This window comes from Mesoplodon mirus (genome assembly GCF_964341445.2).
Source record: "Mesoplodon mirus genome assembly, chromosome: 15".
Classification (NCBI taxonomy): domain Eukaryota; kingdom Metazoa; phylum Chordata; class Mammalia; order Artiodactyla; family Ziphiidae; genus Mesoplodon; species Mesoplodon mirus.
In genome coordinates this window covers 35,263,954-35,281,813 of record NC_138991.1, presented here as the reverse complement: position 1 = coordinate 35,281,813, position 17,860 = coordinate 35,263,954, and the positions used below count along the sequence as shown (strand labels likewise).

At 49.2% G+C, this 17,860-nt stretch overlaps 1 protein-coding gene across 15 annotated transcripts in view; it reads right to left on the bottom strand.

Annotated features, from left to right (window-relative positions):
- The window catches only part of CUX1 (cut like homeobox 1), a 374,351-nt gene that overhangs the window by 127,786 nt on the left and 228,705 nt on the right, over nt 1-17,860 (bottom strand). For all 15 annotated transcript variants that reach the window (XM_082644032.1, XM_082644034.1, XM_082644031.1 and 12 more), the window contains exons 5-8: nt 17,073-17,210; nt 12,419-12,542; nt 8,112-8,188; nt 6,593-6,659 (exon numbers count right to left, since the gene is read on the bottom strand). In XM_082644032.1, the coding sequence (XP_082500158.1) occupies nt 6,593-6,659; nt 8,112-8,188; nt 12,419-12,542; nt 17,073-17,210 (406 nt within the window). The remainder of the gene's footprint in view (nt 1-6,592; nt 6,660-8,111; nt 8,189-12,418; nt 12,543-17,072; nt 17,211-17,860) is intronic.

Below are 17,860 nucleotides of genomic sequence, written 5' to 3'. Positions count from 1 at the left end.
TTCCGGACACTGAGGTTGGTCTTTTCAAATACAATCGGGGGAAGCACAATCTGTCTAACGTGAGTATTCCGCTTACTGAGCTCTACCTGGCCCAGTTTCCTGAGTCTTGCATGTGGAACTGTAAAAAATAAATAAATAAAAGAGAAATCGGTCTGCGAGGGTACATACCACGGGGCTCGTGGGGAGGGAGAGAAGACGTGAAACCCTTCAAGAAGGCCGGTCACCCAGTGAGCCGGCACTCGGTAACTCAGCCCTTTGAAGATAGCACAGGAAGAGACTTTCCAGGCCACGGTGGGAGTGCAGAGGGCACTGGATTTTGAGTCCAAAGGACTGGATTTGAGGCCTGCCTCTGTGTTCCCAGGACTGTTTCCTTGTCTATGCAATGAACACCACAAACACTTCCTCCACGACTGCTGGAAAGAATAAACAAGGTATCATGCAAAAAGGTGCCGTGACATAGTCCAGAGTGACCCGGATGCATGGACGGTCTTGGTCCCCGTCGAGTCTTCAACTGCGGGTATCCTCACATTTTCAAATCTCGTTTGAGGTCCTCCACGACCATTTCTGGGACACAGGCATCCCCTACCTCCAAAACACGGGGTGCAGGGTACAGGCTTCCTTAAACAATTTCAATAAAGCCCTAAGCCAAGCTCGCCTGGGAGTTTTCTGCTTTCTCAGAGCATAATGCATTCTGTGATTATACACTGGTTTATATACACTCTAGAGAGTAAATACTCTAAAATGAACCCAAGTGAAGTTCCTCATAAACGTTTCTTTTGTAATGTACTATGTAAGTTTGTGTGTATACCATGTGGCTCTTTTTAGAAAGCATATAGGCAAGGAATACAACATGAGTAACCTTAGGAAATATGAATTTTACCGGCAGGAAAGGTTTGGGAGGTGCAAATTCTTCTAAGACTAACATTAGCTATAAAAAATGCAGCATTTCAGTGCAATTCAATATTTTCTTTCATCAGAGGCTCAGAGCCTCCGCCCACAAGTCAAGAGGAATGTAATAAGCTGACTGTGTGTGTTACAACTGAAGCTCCTTCTGCAACCAGGACTCCGGGGGACAGAGCAAAGAGGTGGCCGTGGACTTGAGCGAAAATGGGACTTCCTGCACTTTCGCCCAGAATGCTGGTATCTTGGCTGGGAGGGCAACATTCCTCCCACCGTGGGCAGCGGCCACCTAAGCCCAACTACAGGCGAACAGCTGCAGGAGACAGGCGTGGAGTCGGGGGGCAGGGGGAGCTGTCCAGGCCTCTCTCCCGGGGCCCAAAAAGCTGTCTGCCCTCCTCCTCCAAGGCCATCCTGGGGAACCACTGAAATCTTAAAATCCAACCTGCTCGACTTTGCTCGAATCTCCAAGTTAATGTCAAGCGGGGTGCTAAATCTCTATTTGCTAAGAGAAGGCAGAAGATCTGTACACAGCCTGACCAGCTGAGGAGGACGTACGTTTTTAACTTTAAAAAAAAAAAAAAAAAAAAGCTGAGAAATAATTCATTTATTTAACCCAGAAATGGCTATAATCTGAAACCCTGCAATCCTCTTCCACAGCAACTGCTTTGGCAAGCCCCCCGATGTTCCAACAAATAGTAAACTGTGCCTGCCATTTGTCTAAGGGACCTCGCATTAATAAACATGAAGAAGAGCACTTCACCTCCCACTCTCAATGACAGGACAAAACAAAGACCAGCTGTATTCATCAATGAGGCCTTGTTCTGCACATAAAGGCTAATTACATTTCGCTTCAAGCCTACACATGGAAAACTTTCCTGCTGCTGTACCCGCCACAGCCAGCCGGGCCGGTCCAGCTGACGCAGGCTGAGGGTTGCACCCAGTCAACGGGGGCTCCCGACGGCCTCGCTGCCTTTGACCTGCAGGCTTCGGTCCCAAGTGGGGGCGGGGATGGTCACCCCAGTGACATCTCCCAGGGACGGACAGGCGACGTGGGCTCTTCCAACCTCCTGTGGAGACGATGCCGTTCAGGCCCGTCTAATTTCAGAAACGCACGCACCCGAGCCCAGGGCAAGCTTGTCGGGAACAGTCTCTACTCGTTGACAATAGAATAGCTGACAGCCATTAGTGACAGTGACCACAGCTGTCACCGTGCTGGGCGCTGCACACACACCTCCTCATTACTCTCCACAGCCACCCGGCATCCTGACTACTATTATACCCATTGTACAGGCGAGAAAAGAGAGTCACGGAGGTCAATTAGCTTATCCAGGGCTACACAGAGGGTGAGCAGCGGACCCCGGCAATCCACTCAAAGCCCACCTTCCACAGTGCCTCTCCCATCCCCTTCCTGCATTTTCTGTCAACACATTTTTTAAAAGCCCTCCTTTCGAAGGGAGAAGATACATTGTTTTGAAATGTTTTACGACCATTTGTGAGATTTGCCCCTGGCGGGCTTATATTCGTACGTATTAATGAAAAGCTGTCTAGTCTAAGACAGTATACATCAGTCGGGCCTGAAGCAGATGGTAAAGTGACAGACCTTTCCCAGAAAATGAAAGGGGGGAGGAATGCGGAGGGGGCAGCTCCGTGGGGGATGTCCAAGATCGAAGCGATTGTCTCCGAAGTTAAAAGAAAGTAGCAATTATTATCTCAGGCCATTCTCTACATTTTTTGTGGCTTACTTACTCTGGGAACCATTTACAGTAAGGGTTTGGCCCTAGGCTGCCCCGTGGTAGCCGTCCATTTCTATTTGGGAAATGCCGATCCCCGTCCGAGCCTCAGTCCAGCCCCTGTGCCCACCATGCCCACCTGCCCTGGCAGAGCCACCCGCCGGGGCTTCGGGCTGGTCCTCCAGGAGATCAGCCTCGCCGCCTGGTGTTTTCACAGAGGGCCCTCCTCCTTTGCCTCTAGCAACCCTCACCGCGGCTCGTCCTTCGGCCTCAACCCCCTGGTCATCCCTTTCAGGAAGGCTTCCTCCAGTCCTTTCCTTCGGCTCCAGCGGGGTGGGGTGGTGTGCGCTGGAGACCCTCCGTCCCCGTCGCCAGCTCCCTCTCCCCCTGCCCCTCTCCTGGCCGGGGAGGGGAGGAGGGTAAGGTCAGGGGTTGCTGGTGCTGCTGGGATCCCCGTCACCCCCCAGAGGCCACAGCTCCTCTCCAGGTGGCTCCTCCAAACGGAGGTGGGGTGAGGCCCGGCCAGTGCTCGCTCAGGACACTGGTCTCCCTCATCCCCTCTGTGCCCATGTTAAAACTCTCTTCCGACCGACCTAGCTAGAGTGGGCTGTCTGTCTTCTGTGGACACCCCGACGGCACAGGTGCTGCGCTAACTAACGTCCCCTCCATCACAGCAGGGGTCACGCTGGCTTGCAATAGCTTTTCTCCCCCACACCACCCCGGCCACCGAGCCTCCAAGAGGAGGCCTCCAGGAACGCTAGTGCCGCCGACGAGTGGCTCTGAGGCGTGCCCATGAGGCTTGCTCTCTCTCTGCGCCCACGTGCACACCACACCTCTGCCTCCCAACCTATCCCTGGAGGAGACCTCCTGCTACTATCACAGGAGGGGACACACCCCGAGAGCACCCGTGGCCCCGTCAGCAGTTGGTAACAAGAGCCACAGCCCAGAGGCAAAGCAGTTTACGTGACAGAACAACTGACCCCCATGCTTTTTGATTCTATTCTCCGTTTACTCTAGTTCAGTGAAAATGAGCAAGTCACGTGTGGGTTTTCACTCATCTGGATTTGGAGGGAAAAGAAGCTTTCTGGACTCAAGATACACTGATGTGATGGGAAACAGTCTAGAGACATTTCTCCCTGAGCCCCCGTCCACCACCACCGCTTCTCGTCAAAGGCCAGCGGGCTCAGAGTCCAAGGAGAGGTCTGGGGGCAGGAGGACCGGCCTCTGGTGCTCCCCTGGGTAGCCCTGCTGATGCAGGTGACCCGAGATTTAACGATCTTACCTGTCAGATGACAGAGCTGGCTGCTTAGGAACAGCCCAGGGTCCCTGCATCTATAAATGGTAACTTAGGACAAGACTGAGAGACGGGAATCATCCCCAAGCATCACCCTGGCCCCGAGCACAGTGAGGCAGGGAGAGGGTGGGGACAGGGACAAGATGTCCCCTCCTCCCTCTTTCTGTCTCCCAGGCACTGCTGGCTGACACGTGCCCTCCCTAGAGAAGACCAACAGCCGTGAGCTGGGGAAGATTAAGTCCTTCTTAGATGGCTGTTCTCAGTGCCGTTGCTTCCTCAACCCCTAAGGCAAACCAATTACATGGACACAAATTTTCTGTGTGGCTTTTTAGAAGCCCAAGAAGGAAGTAAGAAGTTGTGACTCTCAGCCAGGGCCCAGTACTTAGCCATCATATGACAGGTGGCATTCTTGGCTGTCAACTCCCAGTGGTTTCTGCAGATACTTGGTGTCACCAGGCAGTAGGTACACCTCCCACCCCGTGTACGCAGGGAACACGGCGGGAGACACTCGCTTCTGGAAGTTGAGCTTTGGTGACAGTCTCTGAGCAGCGGCTTTCGAAATGGTTTTTGACTGAGAGCCGCAGGAAGAACTACATTTTATGCTGTGGCTCAATAACTCTGTACTTTCAGATTTACACATGAGTTAAAAGTGTCACAAAACAATGCCTAACTTTACTGTGTGCCATGAGCCATGACATTTTCTATTCTATTCCATTATTTTGTTTTATATTCTATTTATTACTCAACTAGCCAGTCACCACTCGCTAAAGTGACTTCGCGATTGTGACCCACAGTTTGAAAACCATGGGCTTAGACGGGCTTAGAGGTTGGGTTCCCAAAAGTTTTTCTTCAGTGTATAATAAAGCCAACTTTGGTTGACTGTAGATATGCAAGATGTATCTATGCCTTTTAGAAAGAGGTGTGGTTTAACAAAAATAAGTTAACAGAAACTAATGAAATAATCCAATTTATCACCCCCAAAGCCATCATGAATTTTGTCAGCAAGTAAGATGGTGTGGCTAAGAGTGAATGAATCAGGGAATTAGCACAGCATCTTCAGATCAAAGTCTTTTAGAAAAGAAATGCTATAAACTTAAGGCCAGAGCTATGTATCAGACTAAAACATTATAATTTTTAAAATTCGAATTTACTGAGAAAAACAACGTACATAGTAGAATCAAGTCCAGGCGGAAATAGTAGAAAAACAAGGATGACACGCGGGCAGAAGAGGGAACCCAGACATGGACACCGAGGAACCGCAGGGTGACAGCAGCTGGCGTGCTGCCTCGGAGGGTACGTCTCGGGAGGTGAGGAGGTCTCAGGCTGTGGGCTCAGAGGGGAGGGCGGAGACGCACGCCTGCCGGCCCACTGACAGTGATGCCCGGGGTCGGAAGGGTTAATACCAGAACCACCAGTTTTCAAAGCACAGTTTTAACGGTCACGAGACCTTAGAACCGGCTCTTTCTGTACCACCTAAAGTCTCGTTTCAGCACACCGAGAGGGGACAGTGATCTGGCGGGGTCCCCCGGGATTAGACATGCCAACAAGTCAGCCGGAGTCATCAAGATGGACCAGGATGTTTTAGTCTTTGCGCAGAAGATCTCTGCTCATGATCAAAATTGGTTCTGACCACCAGACCTGGGTAGCTGGGCTCTCAAGATCTCGAGCTGCTAAACAACCCAGGGCAAAGGTCAAGGGCCGCCCTACTGCCCCCTCAACGTGCCCTGAGAGCAGCTGGCCCAGCAGCAACCTCAAAGGCCAAGGGCAAAGGTGATGGGACTGAGGGATGCCGAGTACCAGGGCCCCACACGGAGCAGGCGCCGGGGAGGAGGGCGACGCTGTTCAGAGCCACCTCCCCACTCGCCAGCGCCCACCGAGGCCCGGTGTGAGCACAGCAGGAGATGCTTCTCACTGGAGACACAGCTGTCAGGGCTGGGGTGGGGTGGGCGTTGGGGACACATGGCTTTCTGGGGGAGGTGGCACAGGAAAAAGTTGTTCAACCTCTAGCCTGGCATTGTCAGGGGATGATCTGTTGCTCCTTCATCTTTCTTGATTTACGTCAACATTATTTCTTGCTTCCTGGTGTTCTGCGTGGAGGGTAGGCTAGCCACAGTGTACCCGCAGTGCATCACTGATTTCCTCCCCACAAGACCCTTGTGTGATACACCTGCCGAAAGATACACACCCACTCTGGGTGTGTCCGCACACGGACGCCCAGCGCCATAAGGTGGGATTTGAACAAACACACCTGTGTGGGAGTGAAGGCACAAGAAAAAGGTGGTGCTACTGGCACAGACCAAGCTCCACAAAATGTCCCAAGTATCACATCTTCTCTACACTGACTCTTTTTCAAACTTTCTTAGACAAAGGCACAGTGGTGGCCAGGCTCCACATAATTAAGGAAAAAAGTTTCACTTGGAAGGCTTGTTCTGAGAGCACCAGATAGAGCTTACTGTCACATCTTGGGTTTTAAACTGATGCAAGCAAGTCATGGGAACGACACCCTGTTCCTTACAGCAGCTCAGAGGCCGAGCATCTTCGAAACCCCGTACCACTTTGCAAAGTCAATAAACAGGAGGGTGAAGCAGGGAAATCTTTCACGGATTAGCAAAATCGGGTGACACCTGACCAAATACATGCCGATGGAGGGAGCCAGGCAGAGACTTACTTGGCGGTAATTTCTTCATCATATTTGGTTTTCAGGTCAAATAATTCTGTTCGAGTTTTTTCCAGCGCTGAAAGGCAGAGGACATAAAACCATAATATACTAATTGTTCACATTAAGTCAGAAAGAAAAAGTATACATGTAATACATTCTCATTTCAAAGGAGGCAAAGATTACAAAAGTATACACAGCATGCAACAGAAAAATCCCCTTCCACTGCCACCTCACCTCATCCCATGCGCCTCTTCTGAGATAACCACTGTTACTAGTTTATTGTGTAAGTTTCCTGCTTTTAAATAAATTTCACTATTTAAAAAATATTTCCATACCTAACTGCATATATATTTAAGTGTATGTGTGTGTGTAATATTTCACACCCCTCCCCCTTCATAAATAGGATGATACAAATATCTTCTGAGATTTGCCCTTTGCCCTTAGCAGACATATGGAAATCTCTCCATGCTGGGACATTGGCAATGACAGTAACAACTTAGCTCTTGTACAGGGCTTGCCACATGCTCGGGGAGTCAGGACACCTAGAAAGGAAGGTGCTGGGTAAAGAGCATGGATGTTTCAACTTCAGATAAATATCACTCAGCTGGCCTCCCAAGAGTCCATTTACATTCATGTCAATACTAAGAGTGTGGCTATTTTCCTATACTTTCACCAACATTGTAAATAATCAATTAAAAAAAAAATTCGACAGTCTGACAGACAAAACAATCTTTTACTGATTTAATTAGCATTTCCCTGCCTGTTCAAAATTAACATTTTTTCATATGTGTGCCGCGTGTATGTCTTCTGCAAACTGCCTGTTCTCATCCTTAGCCCGTTGTTCTCCTGGACGGTTTCTCTATTTTTATTGATTTGTAGGTGAGCTTTATATTCTTTGGATATTATTTGACTGTGAATTTGTTATGATTAGTTTCTCCCACTCTGTCACTTGTGTTTTTTTAAAACTTGGACTATGATGTCTTCTGATTTTTTTCCCCACATTTAAATTAAATATATAGTGCCATTTCTCTTCCAGAACAAAAAGAAAAAAGGCAGAAAGAAGTTCAAAGAAGCGATAAAAACTTAAGCATAACCTTTTTTGGCATCTAAAGTTTTAAAGGTCTGCTATTACTGTTCTCCTTAACTTCACAGGGTAGAAATAAGGGGGTTTTTTGCCCTCATTATTGTTCCAAATGAGATGTCAGCCCTTGACAGTTTGGTGATTTAGACTTGTTTGTTGGAAAAAGAGCAGGAAGAAAGGATGGCTTGTGGCAGCGATGCAAATGGGATTCAGAGCCTCCCACCTCGACAGGAACGACTCAGTGTGGGTGACTCATGCAGTCGAGGTGGGGAGCTGTGGAGGAGGGGGTCTGAGGCACGCTGGGGCGTGGACTCCCTCACTCCTCCAGGCTCACCACGGCGGGGGTCACAGGTGTCAGAGGGGACCTGGAGGGACTGGGAGGTGGCGCAAACCTGCCCTAGGTTAGACTGGCCTGTAGTAGCTTGACCGGCAGGCAGAATAGCACACCTGTTTGCAGAGTCTGGACTTTATGTTCGGCTTCTTCCAGCTTTGAGGTGGTGGACATCTGGGTCTCCTGCAGTTTTCTGAAAAGGAAGAGGAAGAAGCCGGATTGGTCATCTTGTTTAGCAACTCACACATGTTGTGCGTTCTGGAGCTACGGCGATGAGCCATCTTCGCACAGCTGGTGACAGGCTCGCGGCCGGTTACAACTCGTAATGCCAGGAGCCCTGATGCCTGGCTCTTTAACACCCAGACTTTGTACCCGCACATCACATGAGGGGAGGTGTATTTCCTGTGGGACTTGACATGAGGCAACTGATCTAGAAGGTTATCCTAAATGTAGCTCGTTCTTGAAATGCCAGATATTTAAAAAAAAAAAAAAAAAACGAAGAAAAATCATCATCATGCACTCATTGTTTCCTGAAGTTAGCCCAAGAAGAATGATACATTTACATTTTGCTGACACAATGAAGGAATTTGTTGGAATAAAGGATGTACTGAAGAGATTCGACAGCTGTTCCGTTTCTGTTGGAATGGAATGCAAATGCAACTCTAATACCTAATGGGGACATTCGGAATGTTTGCAGCCACATTCCATGTATTTATGTTTCCCATGATCTCCAAATGAATTCCCTGGTCAATAAATAGCATTCCTTCCTCCTCATCGGCAGAAAAATCTCTAAAAATAAGTTTATTATTTTTACATCATATGAATATAACACATGCTCTCATAAAGAAGAAACCTGGGGATACAGAAAAGTAGAAATGGCACAGTTAAAAAAGGCACCCAAATTTATGGAAATCTATGGAAAAGCACTGCTTGCGTTTGCACATATTTCAATTATAAAACTAATAAATGCTCTGTGTTAAAAAAAAAACCCACCACCACAAATACTATAAGAGCATGGAAGGTAAAATGTCCTTTCTCTTGGCCCCACCAGCACTCCTCAAAGTTCTTTTGTAGCTCTCTAGAATGTTTCTTTACTTTTTTTTTTAAACAATAAAGGGCTTCCTCATTCTTTTTTTTTTTTTTTTTTTTTTTTTTCTTTTTTCTTTTTTTTTGCGGTATGCGGGCCTCTCACTGTTGTGGCCTCTCCCGTTGCGGAGCACAGGCTCCGGATGCGCAGGCCCAGCGGCCATGGCTCACGGGCCCAGCCGCTCCGCGGCATATGGGATCCTCCCAGACCGGGGCACGAACCCGTATCCCCTGCATCGGCAGGCGGACTCTCAACCACTGCGCCACCAGGGAGGCCCCTCATTCTTTTTTTTAAAACATAAATTTATTTATTTTATTTTTGGCTGCGTTGGGTCTTTGTTGGGGCATGCGGGCTTTCTCTAGTTGTGGCGAGCGGGCTTCTCACTGCAGTGGCTTCTTTTGTTGTGGAGCACGGGCTCTAGGCGCGTGGGCTTCAGTAGCTGTGGCTCGTGGGCTCAGTAGCTGTGGCTCGTGGGCTCCAGAGCGCAGGCTCAGTAGTTGTGGCGCACGGGCTTAGTTGGTCCGTGGCATGTGGGACCTTCCTGGATCAGGGCTCGAACCCGTGTCCCCTGCATTGGCGGGCGGATTCTTAACCACTGCGCCACCAGGGATGTCTTAGAATTTTTCTATACGTATAGAAATACAATGTAATATGTAATATACTGTAGCATAATATAAACTCAGGTGTGAGATATTATAGTGTAATAAGCACTTTGCGCCCCTTTCTTTTAATACTAAAGGGATCAGAGCACACATGGTATCCTGCAGCTAGCTTTTTCACTTATCTCTGTACTGTGGAAATGTTCTACCCCAGCATATATAGTTCGTCCTCATTCTCATTAAACAATTGACTTAACCAAGCCTCTATGGACATTTAGACAGTTTATTACCCCTTTCTACTAAACAATTCCACAATGATCATCATAGGTATTGGTGCATAATTCTGACAGTGAATCTGTTGGATAAAATTCTAACAGAGGAACTACAGTGGTGAAAGGGTATGTGCAACTGTTTTCGTTGTTTTGATAGCTATTGAGAAACTTTCCAACAAAAAGCCTCACCAGTTTAAACTCTTGCCAACAGCATTCGAGAGTGTTCTGCTGTGCCAACACTGGATAAAATTAAACTTAGTTTTACTCTGGAGTAAAGCTGAGAATTTCTCTTTGTATGAACTGTCTGCTCAACTCTTTTACCCATTTTTTGTAGTGCTGGGTTTTTTTCTTATTAATTTGTAAGAGTTCTTTGTTTATAAAGAAAATTAGCCCTTTTTCTTATGTGGTGCAAATATTTCTTCCCAGTTTTTTGATGGTTTAAAAATGTCCACTGTTACTTGTTTTCAAAAGTCTGTGTGAAATTTTAGGCAGCTGTATTTTTATAACTTTTCTTTTATGTTTAGAAAGATCTCTCCACTCCAAAATTATTAAAAACAAAGTAAATGCCCACGTTTTCTTCCAGTATGTACATGATTTAATTATTAATACTTAAATCCTAATCCGTTTCAATTTTTTGATGTAAAGAATGAGATAAAGATCTAGCTTCATCCCCCACCCCCAGTGGTCAGTTATTTGCATCTTTTAATATAATCAATCCTTTTACCTAGTTTGAAAAGTCAACTTAATAATATTAAATTCCTATAGAAATTTATTTCCCTACTTTTGTAATGCATAAGTTTACTCTCTGCAGATGTAATCACGCCGTCTATAATTCAGTATCATGCATTTTTCACTTCACATTATGCCGGATACATTTCTGGTGTAATTGCAAATTCAACAAAACTATTATTTATAACAGCTGTATAACGTTCCCATTAGGGGTGGCCACTTTTACGCACCCATTTCTTGTTGGCAAGGCATTTCAATGGCTTGCATTCCCCCCTCCCCTCCATTATCAGTAATATGGTGAGAAATCTCTTTGGGCACAGAGTGCTTTCCTAGGAGACATATTTAGTGCCAGTTCCATATCTGCTGGGTCAAGAACCCGCTCATCCTTCTGAGCCCCGACTCTGTGGGGCTCACTTCCTTCCCAGGGGCTGTACCCAGCCCCGCTCTCCCAGCAGCGTAGATGCAGCATCCCCGGCAGATCTGGGCTTGGCCTCGAGGGACTGGCTTTGGTCCTGCAGTGAGGGCTTTGGGAGGCCAAGTCTGAGCGCAAAGGGAGGCCAGGGCCATAGCAGTGGGTCGGGCTCTGCCCCCACCTCTGGGTGCCTCGCTGGGAGAGTGTGGGCAGGTGCCTAATCTGTAAAATGAGATGGTCTGCTCCGCAGGTCTATCCCGGGCACTTGGTGAGACAACATCTCGAGAGGGCCTGGCAATGAGTGTAGTGGGCATTCTTTTTCTTTTCTAAATGAAGCCAGTTTAACGGTGCCCCAGAGAGGCCTTGGTGATGCCCGAGATCTCCACGGAGCCTGCCTCATAGAAGTCCGAGCAGCTGCATTCCAAGTCCACGGGAAACACCCACAAAACCCCACCACGGGGCCTGCCTCTTAACTTGTAACCAGACATTTAGTGCCTCTCATTAATGGACTCACGTTTCTTCATGACAGGCTTAGATTTTTAAACCTTAGCTTCACCAGAGTTCTGAGAGACCTGACTTACGCAGTTTGAATTGGTAAGTTCGACACTCCTATGGTTTTTATAAGAAATCTAACTTTCATTAAGTCATCACACTAGTGAAAAAGCAACTCATTATTTGTGGCAAAGTTTTGGGTGAAGCAGGCCAGTGGAAACCTAACACTCACAGTCCTTGGATGGTGCATTAATATATTTTACTGATACTAACTCCTTGATGTATGAGCTCTGTGAGGTAATGAAACGAGGCAAGAGACAAAAAAATTAAAAAAAGATAAAAAAGATATTGTGTGTGTGAGAGAGAGAGAGAGAGAGAGAGAGAGAGAGATGTTAAATATCAAAATTCACTTAAGAAGGTAGCAGGAGCTCAGCATCGCCCTGGGCTTCCCAGAGAAGACACACAGCAGGGGACGGTCCCACCCCTCTCATCTTACCTCGGGTACCACCCCCACGTGCCAACCACCCACGTTTTGTGCTCAAGCCCTAGCACCATGTGGCCCCGACAGACATGCCCTTTGACATACCTGACACCACCCACCAACGGGAAAGACTGGTACATTTCACTCAAGGTCATCTCACAATCTCACAAATTACAGAACAAGGGACGCCGTTGTTTTTCAAACAAAAATTGTGCCTTAGAGCCCCTAGGATTTTGGTTTCCAACCTGGGCTTATTTCACAGGTCCATTTAAAAAAACTGTCTTGTGTCTTGTGTACAAGTAAAACATTACGTCAGCACGTCAGTGCGTGCAGATCTCAACACGTGCTCACCTCTCCTTTTCTGCAAAATCATTTTGTAACTTTTGTTCCTTTTCGAGAGCTATGGTCTCGGCTTGGTTCTTCAGAGTCTGTTCATATTCTCGGATTTTCTCTTTAAGTGCTTTTATCGTTACCTCTGCAGAAGGGGGAAAAAAAAAAAAACTCCAGTAAGAGAAGCATGGTTCCATGTGGCTATTTATACTAGGCTTTCGTAACCTAGGAGGATCGGTGTGTTTTAAACTTTAGCTCTTCAACTCTGACACAAAATCAATGGTTACAAGTCCCTTCGGAGACCTTTTACTCCCTAAATGTTAAATTGAACTTTAAACATTTAGGTTGAGGAGGATCAATGGATTTTGCTGGGAAGAAGAACTATGTCTCTCTAATACAACTTAAGAAAAAGAGGGGGGAAATCAATGGTAAAATATAGTATCATCTTATTGATGAGTCTTAAATTAGTCCTCTACTGAGGGAAGATTAATAACGTTTTAGTGTGGGTTTAAGTACTTTCTTACAAAGAAAACAGTTCATAATTGTGCGCACATTTTGGAACAAGCCTACTGACCTCCCCGGCCATGGGCTGCAGCTTTGCTGTTTCACAAGTGATGAGACACACGGTGCGCTAAGTGGATGAGGCGCCTGCCTCCTCGGCTGGAAGGGACCAGCCCCGGAGCTTGGGTGCTGAGAGCACCCTCCACCAGGGCCAGAGTCTGGCAGACCCAGGCTGTGTGTGCAGAACTGATGACGGGGCCCAGGGGAGCCGCAGCTGAGGGAGGGTGAGTGCCAGAGGCATGGGAAGCAGTGCTGTGTGATGAAGCCCTGCAGTGCCCGGTGCTCAGGACACAGGGTCCTTTGGGGGTCAGGGCCGCCCCTGGAAAGCCCAGGTTCCCCCACCACCAAGTGCGTGTTTACAGCAGTTGCTTCAATGACCCAAAATAGGAACACAAGAGCAGATGCAACGAACAGGGCAGGGTCCTAACTCAGACTTGTAAGTGGCTCTAGGGTGGGACCACTCCACCTGCTCCCGCCCCATTCACCCCCACTCCCCTGGGCGGGCCAGCCAGCCCCAGGCAGAGCACCGAGGCCCTGGCTCCAAGGCTGGTGGAGCTCTTGGGGGACCACACCTGCCTGGGCGTGGGTCCATCTCGTGGGAGGCAAGGCTGAGAGTTTCTTGGTCGTCCCAGCACCCAACACAGTGGGTGCTCGGAAAGTGGCTGAGGCATGAGGCTGGGCTGAGCAGGGTGAGGCCTCGACAGGGCTGTGACAACGGGGCTCCTGGCCCACGGGACAACGTCGCCTGCCAGGTCTCTGCCCATGTAAGCGCTTGGACTGGTGGCCCTTGTTCCTTCGGGCTGTAATTCACGTCAGCTTCTGCTCCCTGAGCTGCACAGACATGCAGGGCCAAGCGGGAGCCAGGCAGCCGGGCATTTGTACCCACGTGGCTTGGGGCATAAAAGCTAGAGGCTCTTTCGTTAAGATAAGAAATTGGCCTTTTTCATCCAGTGGAACCAGAGGGTTCTCCTCAGAGGAGGAGAGAGGGAATTAAGACCAATGACCTTGGCAGGGCATTTGAGAGACGAACAGGGGGCTTCCTGCCTCTCGGGCTGGGTGTTTGGGGCCTGGAAGAAACGCTCTGTGAGCACAATGGATAACATGGAGTGATGGGGCCCAGGCTGGGAGGGAGCGGAACACGTCCAAAGCGGACACAACAGGTCACCTCTGGAAACATCTGCACATTCTTTTTAGTCGATGGTCAATGAGGCTGCACATTCTTTTTAGTCGATGGTCAATGAGGCTGTAAACACGCAGCATTTCTGCCTTGAGCAATGGGTTGGAAGCATCTGGGCAGCCCCTGGGCCCTGGTGCTCAACCCAATGGGTTTCTCAGTGTGACCCATCTATGCTCCTTCCAGGGGAGTTTGGGGCACTAGCTCGGGGTTCTCACTCTGTCTGATGGGGATCTGCCTTTTCAACGATGGATGCTTTGCCTGCGGGTGACACCTGTCAGAGAGCCAGCTCATGATCAAAGTAGGGTCATATCCAGCCCAGGTGGGTTGCTCAGTGAGCCAGGGGCGGATTTGTCCTGGAGCCTCGGTCCCTCCTCTGGCACCTGGGCTCAGGTCCAGGACATTGCCCTGGGCGTGTCCCAGCTGGGTCCCCTCCGTGTGAGCAGGGGAGGAGGGAGAGCGGCGTGGAGGAGAGGACACCGAAGAGCTCTGCTCCCACGGGCTGTGCCTGGGCCCCGTTCACTCACCTTTACATGGAGTGGGGGAGAATTACAGCACGTGATCAAGAAACTCCTGTCCTGCTCTAACATTTGATCCATCCACACTACAGCTGTGATGATTAAAACAAGTGATGTGCACCTCAACCCCTTGCAAATTCAAATCATTTTTATACTGGGGAGAAAAGAGAGGAAAGCAGCATTTTCCTGGCAGTGGGGAAAATCTGTGAAGATACCAATAAACAAAGAGAAGGATGGGGGGCGATTTCTGGAAAAAGCCACAGCGCTGAGTTAAGAGCAGCTGATATTTACTGAGTGTCGGGAACAGTGCTTAACGCCTCGGCTGCATCTCATTTAATCCTACAACAGCCCTTCAGGGTTAGTATGAGAATTCTGCCTCCACCCAAGAAAACGAGGCTTCGACAATATGAGACCACTTGCTCCAGGTTGCACAGTGAAGTGGTGGCAACCAAGGGACCCCGGCCCGGTCTGCTGGCCTTTGGAGCCTTTGTTCTTGAGTCTTGGACTCTGAATTTCTTTCTCTCTCTCTCTCTCTCCACTTTTTTTTTTTTTTTTTTGCCACACCACGTGGCTTGTGGGATCTTAGTTCCCCAACCAGGGATCGAACCCATGCCCCCTACAGTGAAAGCGCCAAGTCCAGTCCTAACCACTGGACCGCCAGGGAAGTCCCTTAGGCTCTGCATTTCATTTATAAATGTCCATCAGGTGAGGCCTTTGGGGAGGCAATGACCCTGCACTGGGCAACTGGCCCTGGAGCGCTGACAAAACAGAGGGGGGAGGGCGACCACGCCCTACAACAAAACCAAATCAAACTGAAGGAGACCCAAATGGTGGATCTGTCAAAATAAGATGCCAGAGGTCACTGGAAGGAAATGTGCAGAACCAGAATTCACAGGTTCTCTTTCCCCTGGGCGCTGGGTGATTCTGACCAGAGCCACCTGCTGGGGGAAGGGAGCATTTCTCTCACTGGACCCCAAGCTCCTAAGTCCTCACCTCACTCCCCAGTGGGACCAAACTGTCCCTTGAGTCCCACAGGCTCACAGCTCCCTGTGGGCCAGAACGAGGTGGCGTCCCTGAGGAAGGGGCCCTCGGGCCTGCTGTCCTCACTGCCCAGGCCTGGACCTTCCTGCCTCTTCTCGGGTCCTTTCTGCGCACGACCCCTCCTTGCCAGCCGGTGTCCAAAGGTCTCAAAACCCAAGGATGCTTTTTTTTTTTTTTTTGCGGTACGTGGGCCTCTCACTGCTGTGGCCTCTCCCATTGCGGAGCACAGGCTCCGGACGCGCAGGCTCAGCGGCCATGGTTCACGGGCCTAGCCGCTCCGCGGCATGTGGGATCTTCCCGAACCGATGTCCCCTGCATCGGCAGGCAGACTCTCAACCACTGCGCCACCAGGGAAGCCCCAAGGATGCTTTTAATAATCGTCGTCAGGGACTTCCCTGGTGGCACAGTAGTTAAGAATCCACCTGCCAACGCAGGCGACGCGGGTTCGATCCCTGGTCTTGGAAGATCCCACATACCTCGGGGCAACTAAGCTTGGGCACCACAACTACTGAAGCCCATGTGCCATAGAGCCCGTGCAAAACAACGAAGACCCAGCACAGCAAAAAAAAAAAAAAAAAAAAAAAATCATCATCAGGTAATTCTTTCTCCAGCCCGCAGAAGTCCCCCAAGCCATTTGTTCTCTTTTCTGTCACCTTCCTCACCCACACCCCCAAACAAAACCAAACAGGCCCACTTCTACTTGGACTTGGCTGAGAAACCTACAGCAGCTGTCAGATGGGGCAGAGATTTTCCTCAAGACGAGGAAGCCACAAGGCTCCCGATTGGGACACGTCTGGATTTTAGGTGTGGGAGAGATTTCTTTGTTCTTCCCTGACAGGAAAGCCAGGCAACCTTTGCCCTCTCTCCTTGTTGCCAAAAAGCTGTTTTGTTTTCCCTCGTTAACTTCGTCATGAATAGGTGACAGTGACCAGGACACCACGGGGCTTACGCGTGGGGACGTGGAGCCTGCGTCTAAAGCCTTAATGTATCGGCCTCAATTATTAAATGACTTACTGGATGTGACCCTTTGATCATGAGCTGGCTCTCTGACAGGTGTCACCCGCAGGCAATGCATCCGTCTTTGAAAAGGCAGATCCTATCACATGATGTTTCAGGAAGAACTTTAAAAGAATCCTGATCGGTCTGGCGGGAGGGCAATAAAATCCTATGCAGTCCTTGTGCAGAGGTAAAGTTTTCCTTCTCAATTGCTAAGCATTATTATCTCTCTTTAATGACTCTGATTCTTGCCCCACCCGGAGTTTATGATGAAGGTGACAATCAGAGCTAGTTCCAACAGTATGGGGAAGGCAATTAAAAAAGAAAGAAAGAGAAGAAAAGAAAAAGAAAGAAAAAGTTAGGAATGAATACATTTTCCACCAACCTTGATTTTTCACTTCAGCAAATTCCTTGTTGTATTCTTCGAGAGTTTCCCTAAGTTTCTGGTTCTCTGTTTCAATGTCATGAAGGCGCTGCACTTTGAGCTGGAGCTGCTGCCCGAGGTCCAGAGCTGGAACGGGATCTGCAAGAGAGGGAAACACACGTCACCCCCCTCTGGACACATTCGAGCCACCTTCCTGGCCTCGAGGAGGCTCGGAGCAGGTCGCCCAGCTCCCAGGGAGTCAGCTCCCCAAGGCCCCGCGGCTGGATGGACTGGGTGCTTCTCTGCAGCTGCTAAGGGATGTGCACGCAGACCGACCCAGTACATGAAAATGGGGTGGGAATGGCCACGGGCTCCCTGGGATTTGCCCACTTCCCTGGCCTGGTGTGACACTTAAAGGGTTTTCCATTCCCTGATATGATAGGAAGAAAGATACACGCGGTGGCAAGGGGAGGAGCCCGGGAAAATCCCCTATCACCTAGCGCCCAGGCGGAGGAAGCAGCCAGTGGGAAGGTGCCGAAGGCCTCAAGTTTCTAATAATTCTTATGAAGTTGGAAATAACACCTGATACCCGGAGAGCGTCTGGCCATCACAGAACACTTTTACGGACATTTTCTCATTTGAGCCCCAGGACACTCCTGGGAGAGAGATGTGACACACAGATCACGTTCCTTTCACAGAAGAGGGAACTAAAGCTCATTGAGGCGGGGTGATGGGCCCAGGTTTCGGGCTGGTTAGTTGGGCAGAGAGATCACAAACCCAAGTCTGTGAGATCCAGTGACTGTCCTTCC